The sequence below is a fragment of the Carlito syrichta genome, unplaced genomic scaffold (genome assembly GCF_000164805.1).
Source record: "Carlito syrichta isolate Samal-C Ts95f unplaced genomic scaffold, Tarsius_syrichta-2.0.1 Scaffold106255, whole genome shotgun sequence".
Taxonomy (NCBI): Eukaryota; Metazoa; Chordata; class Mammalia; order Primates; family Tarsiidae; genus Carlito; species Carlito syrichta.
This window is the reverse complement of record NW_007050351.1, coordinates 39048-65735: the sequence shown is the minus strand read 5'-3', so window position 1 is coordinate 65735 and position 26688 is coordinate 39048. Positions and strand designations below refer to the sequence as shown.

The following is a 26688-nucleotide window of genomic DNA, read 5'->3' as shown; positions in this document are numbered from 1 at the left end:
AGTAGCTGGAAGTTACAGGCATGTGCTACCACACCCGGCTGATTTTTTGATTTATTGTAGAGATGAGGTCTCGCTGCCCAGGCGGGTCTTGAACCCACGGGGTCAGGCAATCCACTCACCTCAGCCTCCCAAAGGCGCGGGATTACAGGCTGAGCCACCGAGCCCGGCTGTTCCCCTTTCTTAACATTAAAAGATTTTCAGACACCAAGTGCAGTTCTAGAAACCTTAGATGACTCAGAATGCCGGGCTTTTGTCAAAATGACCACTTGTTCTGCAAGAGTAGTGGCTAACTCACAGGAAAGATTGCGTTTTCATATGACAAATCTGTTTATTGCACTTGAGCTGTGTTTACCAATGGATTAAAATTCTAGTGAGAAAGAGATGCTGACTTCCGTTCAGTTTATAGATAAAAGTGGAGAAATAAAGAAAAAGATTCTTTCAGTCCTCTAAAAGCACTCCTCAGAATTTCACATTCTTAATATGTTTGTATTTTGTTTTCTGATCTAAAGGAAAGTCTGAAGCAAAAACTGGTCAGAGTGCTGGAGGAAAACCTCATTTTGTCAGAAAAAATTCAGCAGTTGGAGGAAGGTGCTGCCACTTCGATTGTGAGTGGGCATCAGTCCCATACTTACGGTAAGTTAGGGAAAGCCATGTGGGGCATCCCAGGACAACTGTTTGTTTATGACCTGTTTAACAAGCTTCATCATTCAAAGCTCACGTGGCTGCCTTTGGCCCACATGGTCATTACTTTTCTTGGTAGTTAACAGAAACAATCATCTTGCCTCAGAGAGTTGTAATGCAGGTGGCTTGAGTTACCAGATGAAGCTTTCTGTCAGTGTGAAGCATGACAAATGTTGTTATTGCCATTACTTTTGAGAATGATACTTGCTTTTGTGATTACAGCAGTGGAACATGTTCTTTATAGAAAGCTGGAAAAACATGAAGAAACTATAACCCCATGACCCAGCAACAACTTAGTGTTTTTGGTATATTTTCTTTCACCTTACCTCCCTCTATATATTTTAAACTTGAAATTTTAAATTGTCTTAATTTTTAAAATGTAATTTATATGCAACAAGATACACACATGTTAAGTTTGTTCCAAATTAAAATACAGAGCATTTCTGTTGCTCCAGAAAGCTCCCACATACCCTTGTGTAGTCAGTTTCCCCACTCTCCACCCCAGGCAATCACAGACTGATTTCTATATCCTAATGTTATTTATTTATTTTAAATTTGAGTCAGGGTCTCACTCTGTCACTCAGGCTAGAGTGCATTGGCCCGATCATGGTTCACTGTAGCCTCAAACTCCTGGGTGCAAGCACTCCTCCCATCTTAGCTTCCTGAGTAGCTGGGACTACAGGCACACGCCACCACACCTGGCTAATTTTTAAAATTTTTTTGTAGAGGCAGGTCTTGCTATGTTGCCATGGGTGGTCTGGAACTCTTGGCCTCAAGCAATCCTCCCACCTTGGTCTCCCAAAGTGCTGGACTTACAGGCATGAATCACCTAATGCTATACTATAGAATATACATTTATCACACGAATATACCATATATATCTATCTAATCCTCTATATAGTTTCTAATGTTTGCTGTTATAAATAGAGCTGCCATTATTTATAATAATGGTTATATAAGTATGATAATATATATAGAATATAAATAATTCTCAAGAATTTCCAAACATTCAAAACAAAGACCTGAAGTGGAAACAAAGACCCTAGAATGAAAACACTTCTCTAAGATTATCTTTCGGCTGGATCCGGTGGATCACTCCAGTAATCCCAGCACTTTGGGAAGCCGAGGTGAGAGGATTTCCTGAGCCCACGGGTTCGAGACCAGCCTGGGCAACTTGGTGAGACCTCATCTCTACAATAAATCAAAAGTTAGCCGGGCGTGGTGGCACGTGCCTGTATTTCCAGCTATTTGAAAGGTTGAGGCAGAATGATCACCTGAGCCCAGCAGGTTGAGGCTGCATTGACTGTAAGCGTGCCACTGCACTCCTGCCTGGGTGACAGAGTGAGACTCTGACTCAAAAAAAAGATTATCTTCCCTTCTGAGGGAGCTGAGACTCCTAATATTTTTACTATCATAAATAATGCTGCCGGACTCGGTGGTTCAGCCTGTAATCCCGCACCTTGGGGAGGCTGAGGTGAGTGGATTGCCTGAGCACGCGGGTTCGAGACCCACCTGGGCAACTTGGCGAGACCTTATCTCTACAATAAATCAAAATGAGCCGGGTGTGGTAGTGCGCGCCTGTAGTTCCAGCTACTCGGAAGGCTGAGGCGGAAGGATCGCCGGAGCCCAGCAGGTTGAGGCTGTGGTGGCCGGGAGCGGCCACTGCATTCTAGTCTGGGTGACAGAGTGAGACTCCAACTCAGAGTGAGACTCCAACTCAAAAAAAAATAAAAAGTAGCCGGGCTCAGTGGCTCAGCCTGTAATCCCGTGCCTTGGGAGGCTGAGGTGAGAGGATTGCCTGAGCCCGTGGGTTCGAGACCCACTTGGGCAACTTGGTGAGACCTCATCTCTACAATAAATCAAAAAATTAGCCGGGTGTGGTTGCGTGCGCCTGTAGTTCCAGCTACTCAGAAGGCTGAGGCGGAAGGATCTCTGGAGCCCAGCAGGTCAAGGCTACGGGGGCCGGGAACGGCCACTGCACTCCAGTCTGGGCGACGGAGTGAGACTCCAACTCAAAAAAAATAAATAAATAAAGTAAAAAAATAAATAAGTAATGCTACTATGAAGGTCTACATACATAAATCTCTGTGTACATTTCAGACTTTTTTCCCAGGAGAAGTAGAGTTAGTGGGTGAAGGGATGTGGACATTTTTGAGGCTTTTGTCACATCAGTCACTCCCAAGAAAGCTGTTTCAATTTACACTCACATCAGCGGTGCACGTGAATGCCCCTTTCACTCTACCCTTACCAACACTGGGCATTTAAATAAAATTTTGCTATTGTGGTAAGTGAAAAATAATGTCCCATTTAAGTCTTGATTTGTACTACTTATTGTCAGCTTTGTTTAGGCCAGTATTTTAGATAAAGTTTGCCCTCAACAGACAAGTTCAGCACCTTTAAGCCAATAATAGGCATAAGGATTTATATGAGGAGATTGATTTGGAACTTCTGATTTGGAAGCACTGTATTTCCATTGTTAAATTTCAGCACTATCTCACAAGCCTGAACAATCAAGATGTCAGTCTCCACCTATATAGTCTGAAAATAAAAGTAGCTGTCTATCCACTGGATACTTACTTTCAATCAGCTATGAAACCTAGTACAGTGTTTTGGCTTACTGGTGATAAATACAGCTGTTGCAGCCCTGTTTTCCACTTTCGAGAACTCTCTTCTCAAAATGTGACTCACGTTAGCATCACCTGGCAGCTTGTTAAATAAGTAGACTATTGGGCCTCACCTCAGACCTACCGGATCAGACTCTATTTTTAGCAAGATCCCCAGGTGGTCTGTAAGCATATTAAAGTTTAAGAAGCACTATTCTAGAAGACTGGTTCCTTAGGCCCAGAGTTCCTGTGCTTTTATCTACCCTATTATTGCAGGCATTATATTATCGCAGTGGTAGCATATTTGGGGAACTAAGGAATGAATGTCTTGGCCACAAATTCCATTTCTGCAAGTACTAATTGAGTTATTACTATGTGCCCGACACAGTTCTAGCTGTTTTCGTATACTGTGTAGGAAGTGGAGGACACATTCACAAGCTAAAATGGAGAATACATAGAGAGAGAGACTTCATATTTGTTGATGCCTATGCTAAGTGAGGATAGGTGTCTCACTGAAGTCTCATAACAGGCAGGGTTATTAGCTCTAGTGAAAGACAGAAAAATTAACTAAAATGTGCAATATTAAGTGATTGAATTTTAATTTGGATCTGTTGCCAAATCCCATATTCTTGCCACCATATCTCCTGCCTCCAAGTGGGGAAATGGTGAATGGAGTGTGAAGCTTGGTGCCATGGGGCCCCCAGATCTCAAGATGTCCATGTAAATAGTTAAACTCTGCTCAAAGACCGACAGCTTGGAATCCTGTTCACTCCTGACAACTGTACCTTTTGTAGATGATCTTCTGCGCAAAAACCAACAGCTGACCATGCAAGTGGCTTGCCTGAACCAGGAGCTTGCCCAGCTGAAAAAGCTGGAGGAGACAGTTGCCATTCTCCACGAAAGTCAGAGGTAGGAGAGGGTCTATCCCGCTGGCTTCTAGAAGCAGATGTCTACTCCCTTTACCTCCTTTGCTTTGCTTGGAAAATTAATATTGATACATTTTGCAAATTAACTCCATTCTGTGTGTAAATCTCCTGTATCTGGCCAGTTAGCTCAGAGATCAAAATATGCTTTCCATGTCATTGGTGGGTTGCAACACCTCAGTAATCAATGTCTCACTAGATCTAACAAGACCTTTTTTGGGTCAGCTAACTTTTTTTTTTTTCTGGTCACTATATACCCCTAAAATCAGCCATCTGGCTCCTCTGGAAAATGCCTGCCTGCTATTGGTTACAGAAGACATATCAAGAGCACTCAGCAGAGAGTGATAGGGAAAAAAAATCCAAAGTATGTGTTCTCTTCAGTGGAGCTCAGTACCATCAGCATCTTCAAAGAACAGCACTGTCAGAATATAGGTCAGGAAAAATATCAGGAGAGACTCAAGACTGTTGGCATATTTTGAGAAGCCCTTGAAATTGTATTTGCCAACCCACCTTCACTAGGACTTTCAATGCAATTTAAATAGAAGCACCCCCCATCCATCCCCAAACCTTCAACCTCAAACTTAACTTCCTAATTCTCATTTGATTAATTTCCTATTCAGAGGATTAGATCCAGTCCCATTCTAGATTTTTTTTTTTTTTTTACTCTGTCGCCCAGACTGGAGTACAGTGGCCGCTCCTGGCCACCGCAGCCTCGACCTGCTGGGCTCCGGCGATCCTTCTGCCTCAGCCTTCCAAGTAGCTGGAACTACAGGCGCGCGCTGCCACGCCCGGCTAATTTTTGATTTTTATTGTAGAGATGAGGTCTCACCAAATTGCCCAGGTGGGTCTCGAACCCACGGGCTCAGGCAATCCACTCACCTCAGCCTCCCAAGGCGTGGGATTATAGGCTGAGCCACTGAGACCAGCTCCCATTCTAGATTTTTTTTAAAATTTCATTATTTCCATTCTAGATTTTTTTAAAATTTCGTTATAATTATTTCAAACAGGCCAGGCTCGGTGACTCAGCCTGTAATCCCTGCACTTTGGGAGGCCCAGGCGAGTGAATTGCCTGAGCCCGCGGGTTCGAGACCCACCTGGGCAACTTGGCAAGACCTCATCTCTTCAATAAATAAATAGCCGGCCATGGTAGCATGCTCCTGTAGTTCCGGCTACTTGGAAGGCTGAGGTGAAAGGATTGCTGGAGCCCAGCAGGTGGAGGCTGCAGTGGCTGTGAGCATGCCACTGCACGCCAGCCTGGGCGACAGAGTGAGACTCCAACTCAAAAAAACAAAAACAAAATATTTATTTCAAACATTACAAAAGTACAGAGAATTGCCTAGCATGGTTCTCAAACTTGAGTATGCATCAGAATTACCTAAAGGACTTGTTGAAATGCAGATTGCTGGACTCTACCCCAGAATTTCTGATTCAGCAGGTCTAGGCTGGGAACTGAGAATTTGCATTTCTAATAGGTTTCCAGGTGATACTGTTGCTGCTGGTCTGGGGACCACACTTTGAGAACAATAGGGTATATCACTTTAGTGATGTACTGTCATAATACTGTATTTTAAAATAACCTGAAATAATCTTTCTGTGTGTTGTTAAACCATCAACTCAATATGTAGCTTCATTTGTTTTATCTTGCTTTTGATTTTTAGGGAATTTCTTATTATTTTGATTTTATCTTGTTTTTATAATTATATAAAAACATTTACATGGTCTCGAAGTCAAATCTATAAAATAAGATAAATTCAGAAAAACCTAGCTTCTTTTCCTGTCTCCTCTATTCTTCTTTCCCTCCTACTAGCCTTCTATTGTGGATGTGGGTATGTATTTGTATTTCCCCTTTATTAAATAAAAAGAACCATAATGTTGCTTTAACATTTGATCTTGAAAATCAGTTCATTTGGTGTAAGGAGTTAGTTCTCATTCCTTTTTATTGCTGCTTAGTAGTTCATTGTGTGGGTATACAGTTTATTCCATTAGTCCTCTACTGATGGACATTTAAGCTAACAATATTTTGCTGTTAGAAATCTTGCTGTAATGAACAACATGGTGCATACATCATTTTATTTATTTGTCAGTGTGTGGATGGCTTTTAATATTAGATGGTAGGTAGTACAGTGTCCAAGAATAAATCATGACTAGCACCATTAGTTAAGTGCAGAGGCAGGATAGATTAGAAAAAGCAAAAGTTATGATTTGGGGGCAGAAATTGAAGGCCTGATCAGGTGCCAGTGACCCAGGGCTTCTACTTATCTCATCATGAAAGTGATTCGGAAAGAATAGAGCAGCCACTATATAAAATGTGAAGTATCTGGTTGCTTCAGTCAGTCTGGAACATAATCAAACAGAATTGTAATGAAGGAACTGTAGGACTGCTTTTAAAGTAACCCATAAATTGTCCTATTCTTTCTATTTAAAGATGTTACTTCATTTCACATTTGTCTTCAGCAAGCCTTTTACATCTAAGCGGTTTCTCCTCTGCCTTTGTGATTTCATGACTGCCTTCCCCTCCCCTCTCCTCTGGGCCTCAGATCCCTGGTGGTAACTAATGAGTATCTGCTGCAGCAGCTGAATAAAGAGCAAAAAGGTTATTCTGGGAAAGCGCTCCTGCCTCCTGAAAAAGGCCATCATTTGGGAAGATCTTCGCCCTTTGGGAAAAGCATGTTGTCTTCCTCCTCACCAGTGGCACATGACACCGGTCAGTATCTGATACAGAGTGTCTCAGAGGCTGCCCCAGAGCCCAGTTTATGGAGTTAGCATGGAACGCCTACATTGCAGCTTCCTCGTCCGTGGAGATTCTCAGCGCCATTGCCACCAGTGTGGTGGTATTTACTCACAACCATTAAGAAATAAATGTATTCTGCTTGCATTGTATTGGCCTTTTTATTTCTGTATCTTCTCCTATCGAGTCATTCTTTCCTTCTGCCCACAGAAATAGTTGGCACTTAGTCCTAGGCATTGTATCACACAGAGACATTTGGCTGAAAATGCCAAAAAGGAAAAAACAGTAGACATTTTCCCTCATGTCATTTGAAACTGTGTGATAGAAGGTTTAAAAAGAGCATCCATCAGATGTCTTCTGTGTTAGGAGAAATGTTAGAGAATCTATATTTGATTCATCAAACATGTTTTGAGTTTCCTTCCGCCATGGCCAAGCAGTGACAACGTCTGGTGTCTGCCCAAGAGTAGCCAACAATTTAGTCAGAGAGAAAAGCAAAAATGCATATGTTGGAGATCAAAGCTTGGAATTTGTACCAAACAGGTCTAAACAAAAGCCTGAAGATGCCCTGAAGAGAGAGAAAGAATAATGGCCACAGTGGGAACTGGAGAAGCCTCAGCGAGAACTTGAGTGGAAACTACAGAATGAGTAGGGGGGTAGCAGGTTAGGGGATTGCAGAGCATCCCTGACCACGAGTGCAGAGAGGAGTCTAGCACCCCATAGGGACAGCAGGGTGAGAACAGAAGTGTGGGACATGGAAGAGGTGTGATGTCAGGAAAATACCCCCAGAGCAAACGATCTTTCAACTGAGACCTGAGAAAGAACAGAAGGTTATGGGCAAAGCATAGGGCGAGAGCGAGGGCAAGAGAGGTGGGGAAGAGCTGCAGAGAGAAGCAGCGACAGCCAAGGCCATGAAACGGGAAGGTGCGTGGTCCCTTCTGGGAAATGGGGCTGGGAGGAGGTAAACAGGAATTGCACAACTCCTTGAAGATTTTAGATTGAGAGGCAGAGGAGTGATGGATTTGTGTTTGAGACACTTTCTCTGTGAGAAGAACAGGCAGTGCAGAGTGGGGAGGACTGAAGCACCTTGACAGCTTGAGGGGAGGCATGCAGGCCAGATAGATAAATAGCTTCAGGATATGTTAGCTTTGGGCTCAGCATCCAATTACATGCGGGCACCATACTTCCTTTAATCCTGATTGGCTGGGCATTTTAAAAACCAATGGGGCTGGGGACAGTGGCTCAAGCCTATAATTCCGGCACAATGGGAGGCAGAGGCGAGAAGATTGCCTGAGTCCAGGGGTTTGAGGCCAGCCTGGGCAACTTGGCAATACTGGTTTCTACAGAAAAATTAACCAGGCATAGTGTCACATGCTTGTGGTTCCAGCTACTTGGAAGGCTGAGGCAGAAGGATCGCCTGAGCCCAGTAGGTCGAGGCTGCGGTGGCCATGAGTGTGACACTGCATTCCAGCCTGGGCAACAGAGTGAGACTTCTACTCAAAACAAACAAAACAAAACAATGGGGAATGACAACGCAATTGGTTCTAGGTATATTTCTGCTTCAGCAGTCTTCCAGAGGGCTAACACTGCCAGAGATTGTGTGGAGGGCAAAAGACTGTCAACCTGGTGCCACACTGTCCTTTCTACCCTCAGGGCCACATCAGAGAAAGAGGTAGGCGAATATTATGTGCTCCCTGATTCAGGTGCTGTGCAGGGAAGGAGAGCTGTTGCCATCTTAATGAGACATGACAGTCATATGTTTCTAAGTCATAAAACCTACAGCCCTTTGGATTTTATGTGGCTTCCCAAAAAGAGCCTGTACAGAGGACCCATAAATTGCTTTGAGTTGCGAAACTCTGAGGGAGCTGGAGGGAGTGCGTGCTCTGTGGAAATAGCAAGAACAACAACCTCCCTGTGCTCTCCCCTGCCACATTTCTGGGCCTGTCTTTGTCCTACTGAGAGACTTCCAAAAAGTCTAAAACCTAGGCTGCGCACGGTGGCTCAAGCCTGTAATCCCAGCACTTTGGAGGCCGAGATGAGAGGATTGCCTGAGCTCAGGGGTTTGAGACCAGCCTGGGCAGCTTGGCGAGGCCTCGTCTCTACAATAAATCAAAAATAAAAATAAAAATAAGCCAGGTGCGGTAGTGCACACCTATAGTTCCAGCTACTTGGAAGGCTGAGGCAGAGGATTGTCTGAGCACAGCAGACCGAGACTGCAGTGACCGCAAGTGTGCCACTGCACTTCAGCCTGGGCGACAGAGTGAGATTTCAACTCAGAAAAAAAAAAAAAGTCTAAGTCTTGCCCAGGTAAGGGAGCCTTGGCCAGTGACCTTGTAATCCTGAGTTATTTCAGGGTCCCAGCCCAGTGCACAGGCCAGCTTACTGGACAGACCAACTATGGGGAATAATGCCCTTCTTTCTACAATTCTAGCTCCTTATGCCTCCCTCTGTGAATGTCTGATCATGCCAGCCCCAGAACCTGCCCAGGGCACCTCCAGGGAGGAACAGAGCCTGACCCACACTGAGCCCCCTTTCACCTTATTTTCTGTTTTCCCTGAAAGAGGCTGACCCTACCCCAGGCCAGGCACCTCTCTAGAGTTGCTGGCCATGCCTGGGGTTGTTGTCTGTGTTGCTCATTTTCCTTGTGTGGCTCTTGGTCCAGAAGGCAGTGCTAAAGAGGCTAACTGGAATCAACATGGAGAGTAGAAGTCCTTGAGACCAATAGAAAACAAGTAGAGAAGAATTCTTCATGCTGAGCCTGGCACTATAAGGAGAAAAAAGAAAACAGGTCTGAGATGGAGACTGGTCCTCAGGGAAGTTTGGAGCCCAGAGGGAGAGACAGGGCATTCTCATGGGTTTGAATTTCCCCCAGTTGTACAGGGGGTTTTGAATGGCCATGTCCCACAGATCCTAACTCTTCCTCGTCTAACCTGGCTTTGCTAGCAAGGTACCCAAAGCCTCCAACCACAAGGAAGCTGTCAGGGAGAAGTGGTGATAACATCAACAGTGGCATTGTCGGGCAGTGGCTGCCATGTTCTTCTGCTAGACCTGTCTGGTCTTGAAGGGTCTTCTGACTCTGAGTGGGCCTTGATTTCCCTTAGGCGCCATAACTGCATTTCAAGAAGAGGGGGTTTTGATCCTAAAAAGTGGAATTTGAGAGCTCAAACAGTTCTCACCCCGGTTCCTCCAAACCACACTGCCAGTCTCAGAAATGGACAGGCCGCTGCTCCCACCTACACATTGAGTAGGACTGTCACCTGCAGTTTGATAGCTGAGAGCTAGGCCCAATTTGGAATACAATTAAATTAGTTTCACTATGAGGAGACTTTAGTAAGTGAAAGCCAGAAGCATTTGGGTTCCGCCCCTATGATGCTCACTTAAGTAAAACTTGCAATTCTGATTCTCCAAGGCTGGAGGAGTCACTCTTCTTGATATATGCTGGTGGGAGAGGTAGAGTTCTCTAAAGCTCTTCCCTGGGTAGAACCAGGAGATGTGGTCAGTTGGGTCAGGAGGAGCCCACACTGTCAGTTGTCAGGCAAGGCTTTGCTGTGGCCAGGTGCTGATCTGCCACTAGCTAATTCCCACCTGACCTCCCCAGTGTCTCTGTCCCTAGTCACACTATTCCTCTACATCCCATCCTCAAATGAAGTTGGGCTCAAGGAATTTGGGACCACCTGGGCATAAACATCCTATAATAGCCTGCATGATGAAAGAATTAAACAATTGTGCTGCTTTGCTTTGTTACCTGGGTCAGGAAAGGTGAGTACTTGCAAACATGTGCCTTTTAAGACTTTTCTAGCACCCTTGGGAGCCATCCTCTCCTGGGTAGGCCCTAAGCTGCATCCAGACCTTATGCCACAGCAGAAAAGAAAGAGAGGCAGCCCCAAAGCCTTGGGCTTGGGAATAGCTCTGACCTAACACCCAGAGCCTTAGTAGAAAATTATCTGTAAATGTCCAGGAGTCCTCAGGACAGAGAGGCCCCTTCCCTCCCTACCTGGGATGTTGAACAGATGGGAAGAAATCAGTAAGCAGAGGCCCCTTCACCTGGGATGCCCTGCCCCCCACCACAGGCTGGCCATCCAGTCCCAATTTTGGAAATCAGTGCTGGGGCTTTCTGTGCTAGAAAGAGCTTGGCCTGGGAGGCAAGAGGCATGGTCTGGTCTCTAGTCTGCAGAAGTCCCTCCAGTCTCTGGGCCTGTTTCTTCATCAATAAAATTAGAGCGTCAGACTGTCTACTCTCTAAGGTTCCTCCTGGTCCTGCGTTTTCTGATACCTTGAGCTGAAGCCCCAAATGACTTGCCTTGGGAACCCCCGATAGCAGACTGAGAGCCAAAGCCTGGCTCTGGAGCCTCTGCCAAGGCTTGGCCCAGGCCAAGTCTGCTGTCTCATCCCTACCCCTGTGTGGAAGTGGAGAGGGAGCCGAATCTCCGTCCTGAGGCATTAATAGCCGGAAGGCAAGCTATGATGTTAGGACCCTGGGTCAGGGCCGAGTTAAAAGGTTTTGGATTTTCCTAAGGAGAATCCTCTGGCAGAACGACTTTGTGTTGATAGAAGGGGACTCGTGTGTTCCCTTTTCTGGGCAGGCTGCCCGTAGAAGGGGAGAGACCAGCAGGGTGTGGCATGCAGAGGGGCGATGACACTGAGGGGGTCACTGGGGTGTGAATGTCATTACCCCGCCCCTGTCCCCTGTCATCATACACCCAACCAGGCCACACTGGTACAAAAGGTGTCTTTATTGAGGTCTGGGTTAGAATTAGGCACTTGGCCAGAGCAGCAGCTTAAATATGAGGCAAGCAGGCAGGGGTTAGCCATGCCCAGGGCTGGGTTGGAGTGGTGAGGCTGCAGGGACAGGCACAGGCTATCCCCAGAGGTACAGAAGTTGGGGCAGGAAGAAGAGGAGGAAGGGGACGCAGAGCAGTCTGGGTCAGAGGCCTGGTGGGCTGGCCCCGCAGGGCTAGGCAGGAAGCTCTGAGTGGCAGGTCCAGCAGGGAGGGGTTTGGGCTCTCTGGCTCCACGTGCCCCTTAGGCCCAGGCCTGAGCCTCCGGGCAGCCACGCTCGGGCAGCCACACTCGGGGGGCCTTCCCAAGCCTCACTTCTTCACCTTGGCATCATAGGTGCCTGCATTCTTGTAGGCACTCACGTAGCCACTGTCATCCAGGATGTCTTGTCGTCCGGCGATGCCCTTGCCCTTGCCACTCTCATCGAAGCGCTCCTTGTGGGAGCCGGTGTACTTGCTGGTGTCAGTCAGCCGGTCCACAGCACCCCCCGTTCTTGCTTTCTGTTTGGACAGAGTTCCCCCAGGGGCACCGGTGAGGGATCCCACCCTTCCCACCTGCAGCTGATTCCCCACTCCCCCCCTCAGTGGCCACCCAAGACCAGCGGGCTCTTACAGTGACGCCCACGTTGGCTGGCTCCTTGCCGGCCACCAGCTGGCAGATGGCATCAAAGGCCTCCTCCTTGCTCTTCCCCTTGAATCGCTTGGCCGCCAGCTCTTCCAGGGCCTTCTTAAACTCCTCATAGTTGATGACCCGAGCAGATTTCCCCCTGCCAAGCACGTGGGCACCGTGAGTACTGTTCCCTCTTCTTTTTCCCCCCCAGGGGGAAGCAGGAACACAGTCCCCCACTGCCGTCAGTGATGCAGTCGAGCTTCTTCCCACATTTGGGGAAATCGCAGGGGTCAGCGTATCTGGATGCACCAGATGAGCCTTGCCCTGGAATAGCTCCCTTCGTGGTCATGGTGTTTCCCCAGCTCCCTCTCGATGTCCTCCCCGCTTCCAGCGCCCCAATTCCCCACCTTGCAACCCGAGAAGCAAGGGCCGCCTGGGGCTCACTTGACTTTGGAGAAGACGATGTCCACGTCGGTCCCTGTCACGGCCTTCCCGTCAGCCACCTTGCAGTCCTTGCACAGCTTGGCCCAGTTCTTGCCGTTCATCTCTTGCCCGCTGGCCTTGGGATCGCCGTGGACGGCAAACTTGCGGAAGCTCTCCTCCAGCCCGGCGACGTCTGTGTTCGCTGCCATGCCACCCTGAAAGGACCCACCTCAGTCACCTCCCAGCCAAGCTGCCCCTCCCACGGGTGCAGAACATCCCCGCCTCTACTGCTCAGCCTCCAAGGTCTGAGCTGGCAGCACTTGCCACAGACCCTCAGAGTTGGGACTGGAGCTGCCCGAGGAGAAGGACCAGCGCTCAGTGTCTCCCTGGGATCCAGAGCCCCAAGGAAGAACCACGAGAGGAAGGGTCCCGTTGCTTAATGCCAGTCCTGGCTCCAGGCAGGGTTCAACAGATGCAATCACGATGCCCACGCCAGACTGGGAACAGAGTGGCACTGTCCAGAAGGACAGCGAGGGCAGCAGCCGGGGCCATGGCTGTGTCTGGCCCTGGCACAAGGCCTGCTTGGGTGGAAGTGAGGGTGGCTGAGCAGGCCCCCTCCCTGGAAGCTTTATGCCATGCTGGGTCTGAGCTAGGCCAGGCTGCTGGTTGGGCGGGTACGTAGTAGGGGATAGCGTCTCTGTAAGGGTCATGAGGGCCCAGCAGGAGCCAGCCCGGGTCTGAGAAGAGAGCCAGAGCACGAGCAGGGGTGCATGCCCTAGGCAGGGGTGCAGCTGGCCCAGCTGGGGCCTTGTTACTATTTGCTGTTAAACAAAAACATGAGGGGAGCAGGAGCTTGGGGCTGGCCTGGCCACAGTTTGTGAAGCCGGGAGACAGTTGCTAAGGGAGGGTGGTGCTGCTTAGAGAATGTTGCTAAGGGCAGGATGGTGTCAGGGCGGCTCAGGGAGAAGCTCCCAGAGCTGCTGGGCTGGGCTGGGGTGGGGAACAGGGGCCCACGGGTGGGGCACGCCAGCACTCCCTGTGCCTGGGGCACAACCGTGGCTTCCTGGCTCACTGCCACTGACTGGGGCTGTAACCTCCCACTGCGGAGCTTAGGAGGAACAGGAGGCTAGGGGCTAACCCGGGCAGGGGTTGTAGGCATCCCAGGGGCATGCTAGCAAGTGGGGCTGTGGCCTTGGCCCTGGGATCCTACACTGAAGCACACTTTCTCATGTCTACACCTAAGCCCTCCACGGAGACCCCCCACCACTCCCTGAGCATGGCCACACCAGCCCACATTCCCAGGGTCCGTGTGCGCTCAGCCCCAGCCCTGCAGTCTGGGCCTTTTACACCCAGTCACACCCTCAGCCCTGCACTGCAGCCTCCTCCATCTCCACACCCCAGTCCTTGGCATCCACTTTCCACACATACACTAACAGGCCTTCACTGATACTCTCAGTAATACCCTCAGCCCTGTGCAAAAGTGCCCCCCACAGCCAAAGCCCTCCACTGCAGTCCCCTGACCACACCCTCAGTCCTGCACTGAAACTCCCTCCTCATCACACAGTCCTGTACAGAGGCCTTCCCGGCCATACCCTCAGCCCTACCCTGTGGCCTCCTCCATCCCCATGCCCACAGCCCTGGGGCTGAGACCCCCGTCCACACAGCTGCAGCCCTCCCTGAGACCCCTGCCCACAGCTCAATTGCTTGCTCTCCTCCCATACCTTTTATCAAGGCCTCCTGACCACACCCTCAGCACCCCTTTGTCCACACACTCACAGCCCTCTGACCACACCCTCAGTCCTGCACTGAAGCTCCCAGCATCACCCACACACTGCCATTGCGAGACCCCCAAGTACTATGCTGACACCCGCTGTGTGGAGAACCCCCTGACCACACCCTCAACCTCAGCGACCATCTTCTGGCTCTGCTTTTTACACTAGAGCCTCCAGCGACCAACCTGGGCCCTACCCAACTTCTTCCTCTTCCACAACCACTGGCCTTGACACTAAAAACTCCTCCCTAGGGACCACACGAATCCACCCCTAAGCTGCAGTTTCTGGGAGTGTGAGGAGCCTTGGCTCTTACGTTACAGGGGCCTCTGTGGTACCACAGCCCCAACCCACACTGCACTCCCGTTCCCTCTCCCTAGGTGCAGCCTCCCACCTGGGACTCAAAGACCTGCACTTGGTCCACCAAGGGTCATGTCCAGGGGAGCTTGGGTGCTACAGGATGCTTGTAGCACCCAAGGATCCTGTGTCCAGTGCTCACTACTGTCTGTGGAAAGATGGATTCTTGGTCATCTCAGGGCTGGTAAAATGGAGCTGGGTGGCAGGCCCCAGCCCCAGTGGCCACGCCCGTGAACTGGGGCCACCCTCCCGCTCCCGCTGGGACAGCTGGAGTCATCAATCAGCTTGACAAGGAGGTGGGGGCTGGGGGGTGGAATGCTTGGGGTCAGGGCAGGGCCGCTCAGCTTGTGTCCTTACTATCTGGGGTAGGGACCCTTTCCAGGCTGCTCCCCCCACCCGTTATCGTGCAGGATACTGATTAGAGTGGTCCGCGTCCGGGTCTCCCACGGGCTTCTACCTCGTGGCTGCTCCTGCAGCGCGCGTTCGGATGGACAGAAGGACACAGGAATGGACCGATGGACGCGGGAGGCCAGGCGGCTCCGCAGCTCCGCTCCCTGCCGGCTCCGGGGCGGGACTGCAACCCGGGCGGCTCCTCGGTATTATCCCCTGTTTCTCGGTCTCCATAGAGACGGCGAGCCCCACCCCCGAGGCTGTCTAGGCGGGAGAGTGACCAAGGTCATGCTGGCCCCGCCCACCTGACCCCGCCTTCTCCGCTCTCCGGGCTCCGCAGGGGGCGGAGCCGCTGGGACAGCCTTATCCCGCCTCTGTGGAACCAGAGGAGAGAGAGGGGAGAGAAGAGGCCAGAAGATAGATGGCCGCTGAGGCTGAGGGTGTGGTCGGGGGGGCTCTCCACACAGAGGGTATCAAGCATAGTACCTGGGGGTCGCGCAATGCCAGTGCCTTCGCGGCGGGCAGACCAGCCCTCTGCAGTCGGGACGTGCTCGGATGGCTCCCTGACAGGAAAATAGATTCCCATCCTGGGCTCTTGCCCAAAGTCCGAAGCGGGCCCCAACCTCCAGGGGAGATCCAGCCTCCCAGAGGGCCAACCTGAGGCCGTTTCGGAGCTGGAGCGCGGGAAGGGGGGGCTGGAGGAGGGGACGAAAAGGTTCCTTTCCTCAGTGACAGGCGTCCACTGTTGGCTCAAGACCATAGCTCTCCACTGAATGTGTGGCATACCCAGGCCACAACTCCTCCCAGATAGGGTCGAGTCCGGGGCACTGGGAGAGGGCGGGGACAATGAGCGAATCAGCTTGCCCAGCCCTATAATGCCGGTACTGGATCCTGTTGCGGGAGAAAGCTCCTCGGTCTCTGGGATCGGCCCCTGCTTTCACTGTCACCTCGCCTTGGCCTCGCAGGCTCTGCTCCTGCTGCCGCTTCCAGAGCCCAAAGCCTGCTTTCCCTCAGCCTCCAAGTGCAAAGTCTTCCAGAAAACCTCCTCCCCAGGTAGCCTTCCAAGCCTTTCTTAACGAGGAGCCACGGACCTGAGGGTACCTCCCGTACCTCCACATGACAACCTGGATGGCTACCTACTGTACAGGGACCCAACCCCCACCTGCCCCCAAGCCAGCTGGCAAGAGTCCGCCTCCCGGAGGGCCTATGGGGCCTTGACATTAAGAAAAACACATTTGAGCCCAGGAGTTCGAGAGCAGCCAGACAACATGGCGACACCTGTCTCTACTTTAATTTACATATGTATATACAAAAAATAAAAGTTATCTGGCGTGGTGTGCGCCTGTAGCCTCAGCTACTCAGGAGGCTGAGGCTGGAGGATGGCTTGAGCCCAGGAGTTTGAAGCTGCAGTGAGCCGTGATTGTGCACTGGCCTGGGTGACAGAGTGAGACCATGACTCAAACCAAAAAGACAGAAAGCATAAAAAAGTTTATTGGAGCATCACGGCCAGTGGGACGGGGACTGCTGAGTCGTGGGGGAGGAAGGCCGATCCCGCCGGCCGTAGGACCTCCTAAAGTGCACTCCGTGCAGCAAGGGTGGGGTGTTGCATAGAGACTTGGCCGGCCGCTCCTCCTCGACCCTCCAGCTAAGCTAGACAGACCTCCCGGTCGCTGGATGCCTCGGGTTCACCGCTGCTCGGGCTCACGAACACGGCGGGCGCATGAGCCTGCAGCGCCAGCCGGGGCTCTCGGCCCTTACCCCCCGGGACGGCCAGAGCGGTGCTGCCCAGGCGCGTCTGCGCCACTCGAATCTCGTCCATGGACTCGGCCGACGCTGAGTGGTAGGCGCAGTCAGGGCCAGCGGCGTGCACTGGGCTGGTGTCCGCGGAATCCGTCGAAGAGCTGGACCCGCGGCCGGCGGCCCCGGGCCCTGCGCAGTGAAGGGAAACGTGATACTGAGGGCTGAGACTCGCTCGGGGCCCTGCCTTCCCTCCCTCGGGGCTCTCCGTGCAGGACCCGGACAGGGACAGACGCTCACCCCGCAGCCTGGGCAGCGGGGACGCCCGGGCCAAGGTCTCAGACGTTGGCACCTTATACATACGCCGCTTCCTCTTTTTCTGCAGAGACACAGAGGAGTCTAAGGGCCCCATATCGCCAGAAGCAGCAGAGGCGTGCACTGTCCCCTCCAACCAGACAAGGAAGCCCAGCAAAGTCCCTCCTACCTGGGATCGGATCTGGGGAGGCAGAGCATGAGTGTCTGAGGAAGACAGTGGTGGAGGCTCTGCTTGGACTCGGGTGATAAAAAACCCAGAAGGACTGAGGAGAAAGCAGAAGGGTAAACCTGGGTGTGTTGCTCAAACCCCTCCCCACTGGAGGTCCTGAGAGAAGCCTTCCCTCCTAGCAGAGGAGACAAGGGCAATGATCCATCCAAGACCAGGCTAGGCTGGACCCAGACCCATGCCTTGACCTTGGCCTAACCCCTTTCTCTCACCTGGGACGGCCCTGTCATGCTACTGGGAGATACCCAGGTGACACATGCCCAGGTGGCACTCACTTGGCATTCACCGCCGCTGGCCTGGCCTGGCCCGAGGGTTCTGGGCGCACATGGCTGAGGGTCCGCATATAGAACTCCATCTCCTGGGAAGGTGAGGTTCAGGAAGGCTGGAAGGCCAGGTGTAGACCAGGGCCTGCTGAGTCCTGAGTCCACCCAGTCCTGAACACAACCCACCCTCACTGACCTCTGCGGAATGTTGCAGGCCTCATCCTGGGGGTCTCACCCTGGGGTCTAGGGCTGCCTTCCTGGTTCCCAGCTGTGCTAGGAAAACCCTTCTGCAGGGTAAGACGTATAACACACAGCTGGGCTCGGTGGCTCAGCCTATAATCCCGCACTTTGGGAGCCCCAGGTGAGTGAATTGCCTGAGCCCGCAGGTTTGCAACCAGCCTGGGCAACTTGGCAAGACCTCATCTCTACAATAAATCAAAAAATTAGCCAGGCGTGGTAGCGCATGCCTGTAGTTCCAGCTACTTGGAAGGCTGAGGCGCAAGGATCACCGGAGCCCAGCAGGTCGAGGCTGAGGTGGCCGGAAGCGGCCACTGCACTCCAGTCTGGGTGACAGAGTGAGACTCCAAATCAAAAAAAAAAAAAAAAACTCACACATTTCTGGACCTTAACCCATTCCCAGATCCTCACTTCATCTAGTCAAACCCCACCTCCTCCAGGAAGTTTCCGGCCTGCTCAACCCAGGAAGGTGGTGGGGATGTTCACAGCTGCCCTTTCCTACTCCCGGCCCCTCCCAGGGTTCCAGCCTCTGAACTGATATTTTTCCCTTGGCTAAGAGTTCACAGGCCACAGTATGCACCTGAGGTTGTGGGCAGAGCTGAGTTGTGGGTGTACCCCTCACCTCCATAGAGTACCAGTCACAATCTCAGTTGCTGAGAAGTGTGTGTGTATGTGTGTGTATACACACGGTCTACCCTGCCCCACCCAGAAAGGGAAGGCAGAAAGTAGTGGAACAGCACCGCAGCTCCACCCGGCACCATGGTTAGGGGCCAGGTGTGTGTTTGTGTGTGTGTCTCTCTTTTGTAGAGATGGGGTATCGCTATGTGGCCAGGCTGGTCTCGAACTCCTGGGTTCAAGTGAGCCTCCTGTCTGGACCTCTCAAAGCGCTGAGATTACAAGCGTGAGCCACCACACCTGGGCATGAGTTGTGTGTCTTGCTTAGTTGCTGATCCTCACAGAGACTCCGGGAGCAGCAGACGCGACTCCCGAAAGAGAATCGGCCTTGAGGTCTCAGGAACAACCTAGGTCTGCACCCCAGCCCGCAGGACACGCCCCAGCAACGCCCTCTAGGACTGCAGGTGAGGAAACAAAAGCCAAGGGAAAGCCAGCCCGGGAAGGGTGTGGTGCAGGGATGTGGGCGGGGCCGGCGCTGGAGCGGGGCGGGGAGCACCCGGACAGCTGTCGCCGCTTTGCAGCTGTTTCCATGGAGACCGAGGCGTCCTGACTAATGCAGAGAGGACACTGTAACAGCAACGCCGTCTCTAAAACAAGCCTCTGTTTGGGGGACAACGGCTCCAGAGAGGGGCCCCTCCCGCATTCCTGCTGGGGTGGGGGTGGGGAGGCTGCCTGCAGGGACCCTGGCAGATCTGGGGATAGAGCCTAGCCGGCTGGCCTGTATCCAACCTCTGCCCAGGTTGACCCTTTGAGGAGGTGTGTAGGGGTGGCTGCCAGACACGGGATGTGGGACCTCAAGGAAACTCTCCCATGTCTTTTTTTCTTCCCCAGTGTGGACTCAGCACCCTTCCTGGACCCAGTAGAGAGGGGCAAAGCCTATCCTGGAACCCCTGGGCTCCAGAGGGTGGGCAGAGGGGACAGCAGTTGAGGGTGGTCTCAGAAGCCTGAGGGGCCAGGATAGGACAGGAGCCAGGCCCTAGCTGGCTGGCGAAGTCTGAGAATGTCAGGGGGGTCTCCAGTCAGAGTCCACTTCTCTTATCACAGCCGTCCCTAGGATGTGTCCTTGGAGACCCTCAAAGATTTGCACATTCGTGAGTGTACTGAGGCACCACTCCGCCTCAGCTCTCTCTGTAAGAAGAGACAAGCACACCACTCCTATCCCCTGGGAGGCCTCCCTCAAGTCACTGTAGATGGACAGAACAGAAGTCAAATGTCCTTGCTGCTGCCACATTTGGTCCCAAAGCCTAGGCGGGGCAAGGGCACAGAGTCCTGGGTCTAGGCATCCCAGGGCCAGCCCTGCCTCAGTGAGAGCCGTGAAGCTTGAGAAAGTCCTCTGCCTACTTTTCTGAGCCTCAGTCGCCTCTGTGATGTGGGGGTGGGGATGATGCTCACTCCCCAGGACAGGTATATGGTGGTGTGCAGGGGGTCTTCACCAACAGCTAGCACGCCCCAGGCCCAGGCCTGCCCAGTGGCGCCAGCCTGGCCCATGGGCAGGATCCAGCCCTGGTGCCAAGAACAGGGGAGGTGGGGTCCTGAACCCTCCCCTATCCGCCCACCAGCCTGTGTTTGTGTCCAGTTGCCATGAGGACTCAGGATCCAGGGTTCATCCTTGCTAGCAGAGCCTGCCTGGGCCCCCTGCCTTTCCAGCCCCTAGGGGCTTTAAGGACTGGACTACCCCCACCCCCAGCTGCTGACCTCAGGAAGCCACAGGGCGTGGGAATTGGGATCTGGTCAGCAGCTGGGCTGGCCAGGCTGGAGCCTAGGCTGGAGGGTTCCTGCTTCAGAGTGTGGAGACCTTAACTCTTCCCAGCCTCAGCTCCTATTGAACCTTCCTAGGCCTCAATATGCTTATCTGCAACATGGGCATGGTAACAGTACTTGCTCATGGGCTGCTTTTTTTTTTTTTTTTTTTGAGTTGGAGTCTCATTCTGTCACCCAGGCTGGAGTGCAGTGGTGGCATGCTCACAGGCACCCCAGCATCAACCTGCTGGGCTCCAGCGATCCTTCCACCTCAGCCTTCCAAGTAGCCAAACTATAGGCGTGCGCTACCACACCTGGCTAATTTTTTATTTGTTGTAGAGATGAAGTCTCGCCAAGTTGCCCAGGCTGGTCTCGAACCCGCGGGCTCAGGTAATCCACTGTCTCGGCCTCCCAAGGTGCTGGGATTACAGGCTGAGCCAGCAAGCCCAGCCTCATGAGCTGTTCTAAGCATAAAACAGGATGATGAGTATAAGGGCTCAAGGTCACAGAGGGGAAGGACTGACAGTTCCATCCCGGCCATCCAGTCACTGACTTGGTCACTGGTGCATCCTTCTCTCTTCCCCTGCAGCCCAAACCTACACCCTCCAGCACATGGTTTGAGCCTGGGCAGGCATGTACATGGGGTTGGAGAAATGCAGGGCTTTCTTGGGTTGTGCCCACACTTGAGCAAGTGGCATGTACTCAGCACAGGCCTGGTCCCGGCAATTCCTTCTAGCAGCTGTTCCAGGCTTGCTTCCCTTGTCCTGTCTTCTCTGGCTGCTCACTGCACAGTCCACCACCCCCTACATCCAGACGCCCACCCCTCAGCCCTCCAGGCCACCTCTATACCTGAATGGGCCGCATCTTGGGGGGACACGACTTGAGCTCCCTGTGAGCCCCCTTTGCCTCCTGTGGTGGGCGGCGCTGCACGATGTACTCATAGGTGGTGAGCTTGTGCCACACTGGTGAGGGGGAGGAGAGGGCTCAGTGCAGTGGAGCTCAGAAGAAGGCGGAGGGCACCCAGCCCCAGGCTGAAACCAGTGTCCCCAAATACACTCATGGGATGAGACCAGGCACCACAGAGAGCCAGCACTGGGAAGGGGTATGGTTTCAGGGCTTTACAGCCCAACTGGCATGTCCCTGCAGTCTAGGGACCCCTATCCCCTGTGAGATGGGTGGGACAGGGAAGCACTTACTGAGATAAATATGGAAGCAGAACAGGTGGCCCAGCAGGGCTGTGGAGAGCAGGCCCAGAAGGATGAGTAGGGCAGCCAGGGCCAGGATGGCAGGAGCTTGGGTCTCCACAGGTGCGGCAGGCAGGAACACGAACCACACATCTGTGTGATTCTTCAGGACTGCAAGGCACAGGCAGTGTGCTCAGCCCAGGGGATGTAGCAGTGGCAGGAACAGGCCAAGGGGGGATGGGGTGAATGAGCCTGGAGTCCAAACTGACCTTCGAAGTGTTGGTTGGTGCGCAGTCGCATGGGGTTGACAAAGAACTCCACGAAGACGTAAGTGGCCACCAGTACCAGAAGCAGGACACCCAGTAAAGCGGATGCTACACTGTGTAGAAAGAGCCTGGGCCCAGCCATGGGCAGTTGTCAGCACCGGGTGCTCCAGCTTGGTAAGGCCCACAGCTCAGAAGGTTGCTAGCCTCTGACCCCACAGTCCCAACTCCTCAGATACCGAAGGCATAAAGCAAAACTGAAGATGGAGGCCACCCCATCAGGCGCCCATCGTTCTCTGGGCCAGAAAGGTGGACGACCCCAAATCCACCCTGGGCCATCCCAGCCGGCACTCCCAGATGCACACAGGCGCCCAGGTCCTCGAAGCACCCCCATCCCCTCCCCGCCTCCCATGCGGGCTGCAGGTCCCTGGCTCCCACCCCCAGACGAGCGCGTCCCCAGTCCGCTCTCACCGGTAGTTCCGCTCGCCCACGCAGTTGTTGAGCCACTTGCAGTGGTGGTCGAAGCCGCACACGCACTTGTTGCAGGCGCTGCAGTGCTTGGAGCGAGCACTCCTGCGTGGGGAGGGGGCACAGTGCGGTCGGCCGGCTCATTCCACCCTCGGCGGCCACGCCTGCTACTGCGGGTGAGTGGGCAGGGGACCGTGGAGGGACCAAGCACCAGGCCTGAGACCGCGTTACAGTCTAGGCGCCTCCACAAGGCAGCGGAGGAGCGCGCGCGCCCTCTGCAGGGACTACGGGGTGGGGCCCTGGAGGAGTCGGTGCTCCATAGAGCTGAGGGATCCCGGAGTAGGGGGTGCGTTGTGGTGTCCTGTTCCGGGACTATGCACCTAAGTGATGGCAATATGAAGCGGAAGGGGGCTCCTTTCCAAGCTCCTGCGACAAGCAGAAGATGCAGGTGTGGGCCAGGGAGCTGTGGAGAGCAAGGCCTCCATGTGTGGGACCCCAGCTTCCCTGCCATTCTATGAGGATTTTACCAGCATTCTTCCAGAAGATGTCAGCCTATGTAGGCTAATCAAAAGGGGGCTGACAGGAGCAAGCTGCCATCCGGGTAGGCGGTAAGGCAGCTCACCACAGGAGTCAAATGAGAGACTCCCAATCCGGGGATGCACCAGGGAAGGCTCAAAGGAGTGTGGAAGGGGCACGATCTCCTCCCCCAAAACAGGGCAGAGCCCTGCAATAGACAGCAATTAGCAGAGCTGCCAAAGTGTGCAGACTTGTGCCTGTGAATGACAGGTTGGCCTCATGCCCAAGTCCTTAGTGCCTCAATGCTGTGGGCTTTCTTATTCTTGTGGACAGACCCCCTTCGACAGGCAGCCTGGGTCTTCAGAAGTGTGGTGCTGGCCCTGGACCAACCCCCATCCCTGATCCCCCACCTGAGGCAAGGAGCCTGGGATGCTCCAGAGGTGCGGAAAGGGGCCCTTAGAGAGGCAGCCGGGGCCCAGCCAAGGGGCTACAGGAGCTCCACATTATAACTCCTCTCCTCACTAGCAGTGTGATCTGGAGCAAGTCACTTGGCCTCTCTGGGCCTCAGATTCCTCACAGGTAAATGAGGGTAACAGTATCTGCTTTGAAGCCAGGGAGCTAGGGTTGTGAATCTGGCTCTGCTGTCCATAGCTGTATGACTTCAGGCAAGCCTCTGAGCCTTTCTGAGCACTGGGCTCTTTCTCCTCTATGAAGTGAGAAAGATGCCACTCACCTTGCAGGGTGGTTGTACACAGTGCTTAGCACATAGTAAAGCACTCAGATACTATCTCCCCTCTCCGGCCCCATGTGGGAATGTTTGTGAGAGATGAGGTAATGCCACTGGCAGAGCTGGTCATTAGACATGTTTGTGGCAGTGCCAAATGTTTCCTACTTTAACTGTTGGAATGCTACTCATCTTTTCTTTCCAATCCCTTATCTTCGCCTTCTCAGGGACCCAATTCTCTGTCACTCCACCAAGATTCTTGATTGCAAAATATGAGAGTTCTGGACATCGGGGATGACTGTGAAGCCTTAGCATGCCCCCCTCTGCCATGTCCCTGCTGGTGGTTTCCAGACACGCTCAGTATCCATATGTACCCATAGATGTACACTCACACATCTACATCGCACAAGTTGCAGTGCAGGTCTTCAATGACATGTGCATGTTGGCTGCGGTTGAAGATGGGCAGGGGCCCTGCGTAGCTCTTGTCTCGCACATTGGCATCTGCTGGATCAATGGTGACAGCAGTCAGGTGCACCACGAGGTGGCCGGCAAAGATGGCGCCCATGCACTGGCCCAGCAAGTTAAAGACTCGCTCTATACTCTGTGGCTGGGAGCCCCACCCTGCTTCCAGTGGCCAGAGAACTCCTCCACCTCCATGCCAACTCCATTTGTGCAGAGATTCTCTGCCTGTGCCACCTCTCCAGCCCCCAGGGCCTCCTCAACAGACCTCTTAAGTGGACCCATGTGTCCCAAATGGAAGAGGAGAGGGGTCATCTGGTAACAAAGCCCACAAGCCAGCACTGTCTGTCACCACCACCTAGGGGCTCAACCACAGGGCCCCGGCCTCACTGCCCCCAGGCTTGGTGCAGGCAGTGGCTGGTCTGACCTCAGGCCAATTTCTGGTTTCACATTCCAAATGGTAATGTGAGCCTTAAAGAAATTTCCCCTGAGGTCCAGGGACAAAAGTTTAAGTACTAAGCTGGTTTATCTTGTTTTCATAGAAAGTCAGCTCTGGGAGGGACACAGCCATCCCCTTTCAGCAGTTGGACCAGATGAAGAATCCCTTGCAGACAAGGACTCGTATACTTGCTGCTTCTCCCATCTGGAGTCCAGGCACTTGAAGCTCTGGGCTGAGTATCTGGGATGGCATGACATGTTCAGGGCCTGGCAAAGGGCAGCACAGCTAATTCCTGGAGCTGAAACACAGCTCTTCAGGGCCTATTTGCTCAGTGACTGGTCCAAATGTAGGAGACAAGTATGCTGACAACTTTCTGCAAAGTCTGAATGTGTAAAAATTTACCAATAGATTCCACTCAGGCAGCCATCCATTCTCCTTCCCTTCGCCCATCCTTCCCTCATCCTCCATCCATCCTCTTGCTAGCCAGGCAAACATCATCCCTCCATCATTCATGCTCCACCCATCATCCATCCTCCATCCCTAATCCATCGGTTGTCCAATCTCATTTCCTCCTCCCCCCAGCAGCCAAATTTCTCTACATATGTCTACATGAGCCAGGCTCTGCTCTAACATGCTGCAATACAGCTGAGACAATCCCATGACCATCACTGGCCTCTCTATCCCTATGGTCACTGCTGTGGGTCAAGACTTCACCTCCTGCCTGGGTCACTCCATAGTCTCCTGACTCTGCCCCTCCCGTCTCCTTGAGGCTACCCTTCACATGATTGCACAACTAGCTTCTAACCTAAAGCCCCCTGTTAATACTCTTACTTTCTCTCTGGCTCCTTCCAAAACCTCTCTGGTTATCGCCAGCTACGGTGCCTCACCATTCCAGCCTCTTTTCAGACACACTGAATGAGGGCAAACATTTAGCTTCCTCCCTGTTCCAACACTTCTTCTCCTGCCCCACCTCCCAGTTCATGCATTAAACTGCTTGCTGAGGTCTTTCTGTGGGCCAGGCACCCACTGAGGAATATTGGGCAGAGGCAAGACAGACCTAATCCCTAGACCTGAGAAGACTACAGTCTGATGAAAAACACAGACATTAATCAAATAATGGGTTAACTGCAATGAAGGAAGTTCATGAGACCATGTCACTCTCTACCAAGGTACCTCATCTAGTCTGAAGGGGTCCGAAAGGCTTACCTAAGACAGTATCATCTCAGCTGAGATTTAGAGAGTAACAGATAACAGGGACCTGGCAGGTAAAGAGGAAAGGGGCCTGGCTAGGGACTGTGCTGCTGGGAGCTTGCAGAGTGCCACCCAGAGGTATGGCTGAAATGCCATTCCAGCTTACTGTTGCCATGCAAGAATGAGGTCTCATGTTGCCAAATTCTGGTTTCTCAAGAGGAACCAGAAATCTGGGTTTTTATGTGAGATCTCTCAATGTTTAAATGTTAAGGAAATAATTTTTTTTCTTTTGAGTTGAAGTCTCACTCTGCCGCCCAGGCTGGAGTGCAGTGCAGCCACTGTAGCCTCGATCTCTTGGGCTCAGGTGATCTTTCTGCCTCAGCCTTCCAAGTAGCTGGAACTACAGGTGTGTGCCACCACACTCGGCTAATTTTTCTTGATTTATTATAGAGACGGGGTCACACCAAGTTGCCCAGGCTGGTCTTGAACTCCTTGGTTCAGGCAATCCTGTCACCTTGGCCTCCCAAAGTGCTGGGATTACAGGCATGAGCTGCAGTGACCGGCAAGGAAATAATTTTTTTGGAGGGGAGTGGGATTGGAGTCTTACTCTGTCGCTGGAGTGCAGTGGCATGCTCATGGCCACCCCACCATCGACCTGCTGGGCTCCCGTGATCCTTCCACCTCAGCCTTCCAAGTGGCTGAAACTACAGGCACGTGCTACCACGCCCAGCTAATTTTTTATTTTTACTATAGAGATGAGGTCTTGTCAAGTTGCCGGGGCTAGTCTTGAACCCGTGGGCTCAGGCAATCCACTCACCTCGGCCTCCCAAAGTGCTGGGATTGCAAGCTGAGCCACTGAGCCCGGCCAGAAATAATTTTTAAAACATGCCTATATAAGGAATAAAGATCTGTGCATTTTGTATGTTAATTATTCCTCAATTTTTTTTTTTTTTTGAGTTGGAGTCTCACTCTGTCACCCAGACTGGAGTGCA

The 26688-nt window shown here is 52.5% G+C and overlaps 3 protein-coding genes across 5 annotated transcripts in view; 1 reads left to right on the top strand and 2 right to left on the bottom strand.

Moving 5' to 3' along the window:
* The window catches only part of LRRC36 (leucine rich repeat containing 36), a 49236-nt gene extending 42154 nt beyond the window's left edge, over nt 1-7082 (top strand). Inside the window, exons 9-11 of the mRNA XM_008066668.2 lie at nt 510-633; nt 4079-4193; nt 6745-7082. Of these exons, the coding sequence (XP_008064859.1) occupies nt 510-633; nt 4079-4193; nt 6745-6970 (465 nt within the window). The 3' untranslated portion in view covers nt 6971-7082. The remainder of the gene's footprint in view (nt 1-509; nt 634-4078; nt 4194-6744) is intronic.
* Nucleotides 7083-11645: 4563 nt separating this feature from the next.
* TPPP3 (tubulin polymerization promoting protein family member 3) lies at nt 11646-15482 on the bottom strand. 3 transcript variants are annotated; one of them, XM_021716573.1, is made up of 5 exons: nt 15327-15482; nt 14928-15013; nt 12765-12958; nt 12324-12477; nt 11646-12211 (listed from the first exon to the last, which is right to left on the bottom strand). In XM_021716573.1, exons 3-5 carry the CDS (start codon nt 12950-12952, stop codon nt 12023-12025), a joined length of 531 nt encoding a protein of 176 aa, XP_021572248.1. In that variant the 5' UTR covers nt 12953-12958; nt 14928-15013; nt 15327-15482; the 3' UTR covers nt 11646-12022. The 3 variants fall into 3 exon arrangements, with proteins under 3 accessions (XP_021572248.1, XP_008064848.1, XP_021572251.1); XM_008066657.1 differs by lacking the exon at nt 14928-15013 and having other exon boundaries at nt 15327-15476; XM_021716576.1 differs by lacking the exon at nt 14928-15013 and having other exon boundaries at nt 15317-15399.
* Nucleotides 15483-16726: 1244 nt separating this feature from the next.
* ZDHHC1 (zinc finger DHHC-type containing 1) overlaps nt 16727-26688 on the bottom strand; it is a 21945-nt gene continuing 11983 nt past the window's right edge. The window contains exons 4-12 of the mRNA XM_008066648.2: nt 24000-24175; nt 22371-22472; nt 21906-22030; nt 21649-21807; nt 21302-21414; nt 17813-17895; nt 17481-17574; nt 17297-17375; nt 16727-17188 (exon numbers count right to left, since the gene is read on the bottom strand). Coding sequence (XP_008064839.2) covers nt 16905-17188; nt 17297-17375; nt 17481-17574; nt 17813-17895; nt 21302-21414; nt 21649-21807; nt 21906-22030; nt 22371-22472; nt 24000-24175 — 1215 coding nt within the window. The 3' untranslated portion in view covers nt 16727-16904. The remainder of the gene's footprint in view (nt 17189-17296; nt 17376-17480; nt 17575-17812; nt 17896-21301; nt 21415-21648; nt 21808-21905; nt 22031-22370; nt 22473-23999; nt 24176-26688) is intronic.